Below are 8,827 nucleotides of genomic sequence, written 5' to 3'. Positions count from 1 at the left end.
GGGCTGCAGCTGCTCTCCGTACCTGAAGCCTGCACTGGGCTCGGTGCCGCTGCAGTCCAGCCCCATGCCAGCGAGTCAGGGCCCACGGCAGCTCCGCTGCCCTCCCACCCCCCAGCACCCCACAGCGCTGCCCTGCAGTGAGACGGGCCCCACATGGTGTATGTGCTGACAGACTGGCAAGGCAAGGTGCACTGAGCCTGCCTGCTGCAGGCCACCCTGCCTGTACATTGACCCTGGCGATGCAGGGTTGAGGTCAGGGCATGGGTGGTGGGGCTGTGTTGGACTGGAGCCCATGTGCTCTCTCCTCGCAGGCAGGGGTCAGCGGGTGGGAGCTGTCACATTGCCTGGCAGCCTAGGGGGACGCTGACTGCAGATGCAGGGGGAGCACGCCCAGGTTCAGGGTGTGCTGGAGGCTGGGGACAGCGTGGGAAGGGTTTGGGGCCACGGCAGGGATCAAGCGCAGCTGATGGTGTCCCTTCCCTTCCCTCCTCTGGTGGGAGCATCTGTCCTGGGAGCACCGGTCCCCAGAGCTCCCTGCCAGGCGCACTGGTCCCAGCAGTGCTGGTAGGCATCAGTGAAGCGGGGAGGCCTGACGAGGGGCTGGCAGGGGCTGCGGGCCGTGCTGCTCACGCACATTGGGACAATTATAGAGTTTAATTACAGATTTTTGTCAGCAGTGCTGTGGAGAATACTCGAGTCCGGTCGTCCCTCCCGCAGCACCGTGGCGGGGCCGGGCGTGGAGCGGCGCGGGCCGTGGCAGTGGCTGCGAGTGCGGCAGCTCCCCCCGCGGGCGGCTGCAGGCAGCGGGGAGGGGGCTGCGCGGGGAGGGGGCTGAGCACGTGCCGCTGGGCGGCCGCAGCAGCGGGGGGCCGCGCTGGCAGCCCCGGCGGAGCCGCCCCACGGGCCCGCGGACGGAGCGCGGCCGCGGAGAGCCCGGACCCCCACGCGGGGCGGAGCCGCGCTGCAGGCGGTCGCGGACGGTCCCGCCCCGCGCAGCCCCGCAGCACCATCTCCTGGCCGCCGCGCGTCGGTGTCTGGGGGCCTCACCCCGCCGGCTGCCCCACGGCGCCGGTCCCTGCCCCACCACCCCGGCCGAGAGAAGAGGGCTGCAGGCACTGCCGGGACCGCGGGTCCTGCTTTTATTTGCCCCCACAGGCCAACACGGGGTGCCCGGCCGCCGGGCTGCCACGGGGGCTGCTGCCCTGCCCCAGGCTGCCACAGCACCAGCAGCTGCCTGGCCTCCATCGCCAGCACCTGCTGAGCCCAGCTCCAGCACGGGGCCCAGCTGGGTGCTACCACAGCCTCCCTGGGAGGGTGGCTGAACTGTGCTCTGCCATGGTGGTCCCACACCAGCAGCCTGCACTCTCCGTCCTGGCATCCCCAATGGTCAGGCAGACCAGGCCCTGCCATGGGCTCTCCACATGAGCAGCCATGCTCTGCTCTGCCGTGGCAGCCCTGGCCCAGTGGCTGCACCAGGCTCTGCCAGGTGGTCAGCACATGAGCAGCCACGCTGTGCTCTGCCGCAACGGCTCAGGCAGGCAGTGGGACTAGGCTCTGCTCTTGCATCCCTGTGCAGGCAGCTGAGCTTTGCTCCACCATGGCAGCCCTGGACAGGCCGCCAGACGAGGTGCTGCTGTGGTATCCCCATGGGGGTGGTCGTGCCATGGTCCACTGCAGCATCACATCATTTGCAGCCAGGCCAGATGCTAGATTTCCTCCCTGGCTGGAGAAGGGACAGAGGAGATGGTGCTGGCCCTGGTCTGTGCTCCTGTCAGAGGCAGTGCCCTGCGCCCTCACAGCCTCTCCTGCTCCGAGATGCGGCTCTCCTTGCCATCCTCCTGGGCCACGGGCTGGCCCCCGAGCAGGGTCTGCTGCACAGGGACATACTCCCACTCCTCCGGCTGTTGACCCTCCGTGTTCTCTGTGGGCTTCCTGGCCTCTATCTGCACAGGGGCAGGGGTAAGGGGCAGGCAGCTACGTCCCCCACCTCTGTGGCCACACCTTTCCACAGGCTCCTGTAGGCTCCCAAGCAGGGTAGGGCCTCACCCTGTGCAGGTCCCTCCCATCTCAGCATTTGCCAGCAGCATCCCAGGGTTGCCCCAGCCCTTGTCCTGTCCCAGCCGGGCAGCCCCCACCCCTCCTGCCCTGAGGAGCCACAACCCCCGCTCTGTTGCTCTCTGCTGCTGGCACGTCCCCGGCTGTGCCCAGGAGGGGCCGCAACCCACTGCTGGAGGAGGGCTCTGGGCAGACTCACCTGCTTCTGCACCCGTCGCCTGGGATCTGGATGGAAAGAGGGACAGAGAAGGCAACAGTCGGCAGAGTGCTCCTGCCCTGCCCTGCCCTGCAGTGAGTTCTCAGGGGTCAGAGCCAGGGCCGGTGCTGCTGCACCACAGGTCCTGCAGCTCATGTTGTGCCTGCTGCTGCTGCCAGGCTGGAGAGGCTGAGGGCCACGGCGGGGGAGCCGGGCTGGACCCACAGGACACCGGCGCTTCCCTCCAAGAGCTGGCCCGCCTTGGGCTGCAGCAGTGCAAACATGCCTACTCCTGAGGACAGAGCCCACTGACCCAGCAGGGCAATGGGCTCGGGGAGCCATGCCCTCATGGTGTCCCCAGAAGGGCTGCCCCACACTTGGCAGAGCTGCCACCGTCCTCCCTGCTCAGTTCCTCGGCCCCGTATGGCCTTTCTGGCCAAGGCATCGCTTCCCGTGTCCCAGCCTCTTACCTCTGTGAACCAGGCAGTAGATGCAGATGCCCACAAGGCATGTGATGACCGCGGCTGTGATGGGGATCAGCACCGACAGCGAGGAGCGCCTGCCCGACTCTACCGAGGGAGATGGGGTCAGTGAGGCACCTGCATGACACTCCCACGGAGATGCCAAGTGCCCTGAGCTGCCTCTGCTCCAGGCCCAGTCCCGCAGGAATCCCTCACAGGGACAGAGAGGAGCAGGAAGGCATCATGCCAGCGGTGGGCTCAAAAAACACCCACAGGCCAGGCCAGCTCCTCCGAGTGCTGTGGGAGCTGGAGCACCAGGAGATCTCCGCTCTGCACAGGCCCAGCCCAGGGCACCGGCCACTTACCGCAGATCACATCCGAGGTGTTCGTCCCCTTTGCCTTCACCACTAGCCCCTTTTCCTCACAGCTGCAGGAAAGAACAAGACCATGTAACCACAGCAGCAGCCTGAGCACACAGAAGGCCCCTGAGGAGGCACAGCCGGGGCTGGGCAGCCACCAGAGCTGCGTGAGAAAGCGTCCTGCACTGAGCCTGCCGGGTTCTGGAGGGGCAAGTGGCCAGGGGCCCGCAGCCAACACCAGGGCCTGTGCTGCGTGATGGGGACACCAGGTACATAGCAGAGCCCCACCGCGGGGTCCTGGTCTGGAGTAGCTGAAACTGCTGAGATGGGGACAAGTTTGGGGACAAGGCACAGGAGGGAGTGGATATTTGAGACCTGCCTGGTCAGGGAGACACTGGGGCTCAGGCACTGCAGCTATTGCAGAACAGCTCAGAGATGACTCAATGACAGGCTACAAGTGGCTCTGTGGGGAGGTAATTTCTGGGCACAGATAAAAGCAAAGTGAAATCCAATGGCTGACAGCTGAAGCGAGACTAATTCAGCCTGGAAATAAGGCTCACGTTTCTACGAGGGAGTGCAATTAACCCTCAAGCAGCTTTCTAAAGACAGGGACGACTTGCCAGCCCATGGCATCCTCAAAGCCAGACTCCCCACGGCCCACGAAGAGGGCTGGTGCCTTGGCTGATGACTACTGCCAAGGAGCGTGCTGGGAGGGAGAGCCTGGAGAGGGCATGGGGGATCCCTGTAGCCCCTCATCCCTTGCTCCCCAGTGCAGACGACAGCATGGACGTCCCTGGAGGGGCCAGCGCTCTGTGCACAAGCTGAGGGACAGTCACAAAGGCCTGGATGTCTGCCTTGAGCTCAGCCATGCCACTGCCCTCATAGCTCTGCTCCTCTTGCTCCTGCCCTATGCTAGTCTGATGCTGTGTCCCTCAGAAACCATCTTAGCTGCCCGGTCCCCAAGGCCCCTAAGGAGGCTGGCAGCAGAGGACGTGCTCATGGGGACTGGGCACAGCTGGGCGTCGGTGAAGGATGTGGTCAGCACTCAGACAATACCTTGTCCAGGGGTGGCACGGCTCGGTTTTAGAAGAGACATTGGAGAAGGTGCCTTCTGCACAGGGCTCGCAGGGGGATGACATCCGGGCCACAGCCTTGGCTGGAGAGGAACAGAGGTTGCAGGAAGGTCAGTATGGGCTGTGGGAGGTGAGGGGCTGTGGAGGTCAGGCGAGCAGCCCTCCCCGTAGAAATGCTGCCAGGCACAGCGGCAGGCACAGCTCTCCCAAAGCGCTGCTAGGGGCACCTTGCTGGGGGAGTCCCCCTTTCCCTGGAGGACCTGAGGTCAATGCTGCCAGGGCATTGGTCCCACTGAGAGGGAAGAGCTGGTCAGACTCACCTGCCACAAAGCCGAAACCGCGCTGGCAGGGCTGGTTTTCCACACAGGTCTGGCAGCTGGTGTCAGAGCAGTGCATGCCAGCCCGGCACTGGCACACAGTGTTGTGCGTTGCATTTCCTTGTGTCTTCACGATGAGGCCAGCATCTGGGCAAAGGGAGCATGGGCGAGGTCAGGCACCCAGGCAGGTGAGCCTGGGGGGACACCAGCCACTGCAGCCTCCGCAGGCTGGGGCCAGTGGGCACAGGGAGTGCTTACTGTCTTCACAGATATCGTGGGGGGCACAGTGCCTCTCCTTGGTCCAGCTCTGCTGATAGTGTCCGCTCTCACAGCGGGCACAGACAGAGTCTTCTGTGCCATTGCATTCGGAGACCAGCTTTTCCCCTGCAATAGAGGCTGGTGAGGAGGGGGTGAGGGGGCTTTCCCTCTCTCCAGGCAGCAGCTCTGCCAGCAGGACAGGGGAGCGCTGGCAGCTGTGGATGCCAGGGCCACAGCAGCATGCTGCTTGGTAGCCTGATGCCGCTCTGGCAGCCAGGGCTGCAGGGCCCAGCTTGCCCAGCAGCTGCACGTGTGGCGTGGGGCCAGGTGGGGAGGGCTGCTGGTGCTGGGGCAGGAGAGCAGGGGGGGTGTTCGCTGCCTCCAGCACTCCAAGGACTGGGAAATGATCTGGCAGTGACAGTGGGAGCTGGCAAATACCATCACAATCTGGTAGTGCCAGTGGCAGCACTCTTCCCACAAGCTGCCTGTGCCATGTGCAGGAGCACAGGCAGTCCCAAGAGAGCTGTGACAGATTCAGTGAGGTCCAGGGGTCTCCCAGGGTACTGGTGAGGTCCCCAGTTGCTCTAGCACTGAGGTGACATAGAGAGGTGAAGCTGTCGGCACTGCTGGCAATGGGGTGGGGGGGCTCCGTCATACCAAGCTGGGCTTGCCCTGTTGTGACCGGGCCCTGGGGCCCCAGGAAGTGGAGGGGGTCTCCGTACCTGGCTGACACCGGTTGCAGCACCTGCCCTTGTGTTCATACTGCTTATCAAAGCATCCTACAGCATCACCAGGCTCCCAGCACTGGAAGAAACAAGACCTGCACATTCATGCCGCTCCCCAGCGTTCTGGCACCGCCTCGCTTCTGCAAGCATGCATGGGCTAACCTGTGCGCTAACCCATGTCCCAAGGCGAGGACTTCCTCGCACCGCTCTTCCCGTGCCTGCGCTAACCACAGACCGCAGCAGAGCCGCCTGTGCTGCCTGATGCCACCAGTGCTGTCTTTGAAGTGGGGTGGCAGTGATTCCGGTAGCGTAGCCCCACGTTTCCCCAGATTTCCTAACAGATGCTGATCTCACATCACCCCATGCCCCTATCCATGCCAACAGTGCTGCGGTCCTGGGCAGGGGGCGCAGTGTTAACTGAGCCTCCCGTGCCCAGAGCACTGTCAGCCCCTTCCGAAGGCTGATGCACCGGCCCTGAGGGGCAGGAATGCCCTAGGCAAGTATATCATCCATGCAAAGTCAGCCAGGCCCCTTCCTTGCTCCTCCTAGCAGGTGGCTCTGTGCACGGGGAAGGGTAGAGAGGAAGCAGGAAAGCAGATCTCGGGCCAGTCTGGGTGCAGGAGGGCATCCACAGCACCGTACCCTCGCACAGAGCAAGCCCCACGCTGCCCATCCCCAGCAGCCTGGCAGGTCCCAGCAGACTCGCCTGAGCCTCGCTGTCCCAGGGAGCAGGATGGAGGCTCCGGCAGAGCCCTGGAGCGAGATAACTGCGGGGCTGTGGGCCAGCAGGTGAAGGAGGGCCAGGCGTAAGGGGTGCCACGGCCAGGCACTGCAGACCCCGCGGGGCCCCCCGGGCAGCACTGGCTCAACGTGGCAGTGATGGGGCTGCGGGGCACCGCGAGGTCCGACCTGGGGACGCCTGACCCAGCAGAGGGGAATTGGCCCCCCTGTCACACACGTCTGACACTGGGCAGAAAGGGAAGTGAAAGGGGCGCAGGCAGGCCTGTCCTTGCGCCCCCGCAGCCTCCCGGCGCCCGACCTGTGCCCCGGGCTGGGGGACCTCGGCCGAGGGCCCAAGCCGTGCCCAGCGCTGCGGAGCCCCAGGGCTCGACGCTGCCCGTCCCTGCCCGTGGGGACCCGCGCCCCGTCCCCGGCGTGGCGCAGGGCAGGGCTGCAGACCCCGCCGGACCCCCCTGCCTCAGGCGGAAAGTGAAAGCGAAGTCGGGCCTGCCTTGCCCTGCCCGGCCTGCCCTGCCCGGCCCTCTCCTCCTCCCCACAGCCACACCCGCGCTCCCGGGCGCCGGCGGGGGGTGCCGGGGGAGGCCGAACCCGGCTGGCTCGGCACGGCTCAGGCTGTGCGGGGCGCCAGCGCTGCCGGGGCTTTCTCCGCTGCCGCCCCGGGCACGGCGCCGGCTGTGGGCCTCCCGCGGGAGCGGGCCGCGCCGAGGGGACGGGCCAGAGCGGCCGGACTGTGCCCCTTCCCGGAAAGCCCGGCGGCTGCGGCCGTGGCTCTGCCCCAAGGGAGGGACCGGGACCTGCCCCTGCCCCTGCCCCTGCCCCTGCCCCTGCCCCTGCCCCTGCCCCTGCCCCACTCACGCCCAGCAGTGCCGTGCCGAGGAGCCCCAGCAGCCCAAGCCGCTTCATGGCGCTGCGCCCCGCGCCGTGGTCGCCCGCCCTATAACGCCTCGGCCCGTTCCCGCCCAGGAAGGGGGCGTCGGGCCGTCCGCCACCGCCCCCGGGGATTCCCCGCGCGGCGCCGGGCCCGGGCAGCCCCGCCAGCGCCCGGCCGGGGGGCGAGAGCGGGGCGGGGGGGGCGAGGGTCCCTGCGCGGTGGCTCTATGTGAATGTCTTGCCGCCGCTGGAGGCAGGAAGCTGGCTTCTGCCAGCCCCATAGAGCCGCTGCCCTGCCTGCACCTTCCCAGGCTGAACGTGGTGCAGGCAGGGGCAGGAGTCAGCTGTGGACCGTGGTGAGGAAAGCGTTTGTTCTGGCCCCGCCAGCTCATTCCTGAGGTAGAAGTTCAAGGTTTCACTTCATTTCCCCAACAGTAACTCAGAGCTGTGGCCCTGGAGAGCCCCCTCATCACTGCCCGCAGGCCCTGGCCTCTGTATGGAGTCCCTACAAATACGTCAGCCCAGAAACGGGAAGGGGCAAAAGCGCTGGAGGCCTGGCTGTGCCCCTGGCCGGCCACCTGCTTCTGGCTCAGTTCCCTCCGAGGCATCCCCGAGCGGTCCCCAGGGAAGTTCCAGGCTCCCCTGCCCGCACTGGAGACTTTCCCTGGGCCCCCCTTTCCAGCGCGGTGTGTGGCTGGGCAGGGAGCTGTGGCTTCTCAGCATCCCTCTGCACGCCGGTCACACACCGCGCTGCCGCCCCATGCCCCCACAGCCATGCTGTGCCCATGCTGCCGCCCCTTCCCCCCACGGCCATGCTGCGCCCGCACCACAGTGATGCCTGCGTGGCCACACCGCAGCGACAGCCTTCCTGGCCCCGATCGCTGCCTCAGCCCCGGCTCGGAGGCTGCCAGCCGTGTGCTGCTGGCCGCCCGTGGCCTTTGCCAGTACACTCCTGCTCCCGCATGGTGGCCGGCGGGAGGGGTGGGCAGCGTGCTTCCCCGAGGGCGACGGCGGGGCGGGCAGCAGCGGGAACCGCGTGCTCTGGATTCCCCAGCCTGTCGTCACTTCCCAAAACTGACTCACTCGAGAGCGCGAAGGGTCCCAGGGGAGCCTCGAGGGCAGAGACCAGGAGGCAAAGGTGGGGAGGGGATTTCTGGGCCCGGCTCCCGCGGGTCCGGCCTGGGAACTCCCCGCAGTCCTGAGCACCGGCTGCGCGGAAGGACGCACTTGCGGCTCCAGGCTTTGAGCGCTCCCCGCTCCCGGCCCCGAAACAGCCCCAAGCAGCGCGGGGGCGGCGGGGCCCGGTGCTCCCCGCCCGGCTGGAGCCCCCGGCCCACGCAGCCTGCCCCGCTCTGAATGCCGGCACAGCGGGTCAGGCCGGTGCCGGCGCTGCTGCTCGGCGCGGCTCCCGCGGCTGGGGGCGGCAGCCCAGAGCCCCGCTCACCGCGGGCAGGCCCTAGCCCGCGGGCGCTAGGCCGGTGGCACCGCCGCCGCCGCGGAGCCCGGCCCTTGCACTGAGCGGGGGTGCGACGGCAACGGCGGGGGTCCGGCCCGGCCCGCCCGGTCCCGGCCCGCCCGGTCCCGGCCCGCCCGGTCCCGGTCCGCCCGGTCCCGGTCCGCCCGGTCCCGGTCCGCCCGGTCCCGGCCTCCTTCCCCGCGCCCCGCCCCGCCCCGCCCCGCCCCGCCTCCCCTCGCCCCACCTCCCCTCGCCTCGCCTCGCCTCGCGCGGGGTCTGGTGGCGCCACCTAGCGGCCTCGCCTGGCAGCCTCCCG

General features: G+C 67.6%; 1 protein-coding gene across 1 annotated transcript; it reads right to left on the bottom strand.

Moving 5' to 3' along the window:
* Positions 1-640: 640 nt before the first annotated feature.
* CD40 (CD40 molecule) lies at positions 641-7,109 on the bottom strand. Its single transcript, XM_075167021.1, has 9 exons — positions 7,041-7,109; positions 5,442-5,523; positions 4,720-4,845; positions 4,465-4,608; positions 4,128-4,227; positions 3,078-3,139; positions 2,722-2,820; positions 2,255-2,280; positions 641-1,943 (listed from the first exon to the last, which is right to left on the bottom strand). Exons 1-9 carry the CDS (start codon positions 7,086-7,088, stop codon positions 1,794-1,796), a joined length of 837 nt encoding a protein of 278 aa, XP_075023122.1. The 5' UTR covers positions 7,089-7,109; the 3' UTR covers positions 641-1,793.
* Positions 7,110-8,827: the final 1,718 nt, after the last annotated feature.

Source organism: Calonectris borealis, chromosome 17 (assembly GCF_964195595.1).
Source record: "Calonectris borealis chromosome 17, bCalBor7.hap1.2, whole genome shotgun sequence".
Classification (NCBI taxonomy): domain Eukaryota; kingdom Metazoa; phylum Chordata; class Aves; order Procellariiformes; family Procellariidae; genus Calonectris; species Calonectris borealis.
The sequence above is the reverse complement of the archived record's forward strand: the minus strand, read 5'-3'. Positions and strand labels throughout refer to the sequence as shown.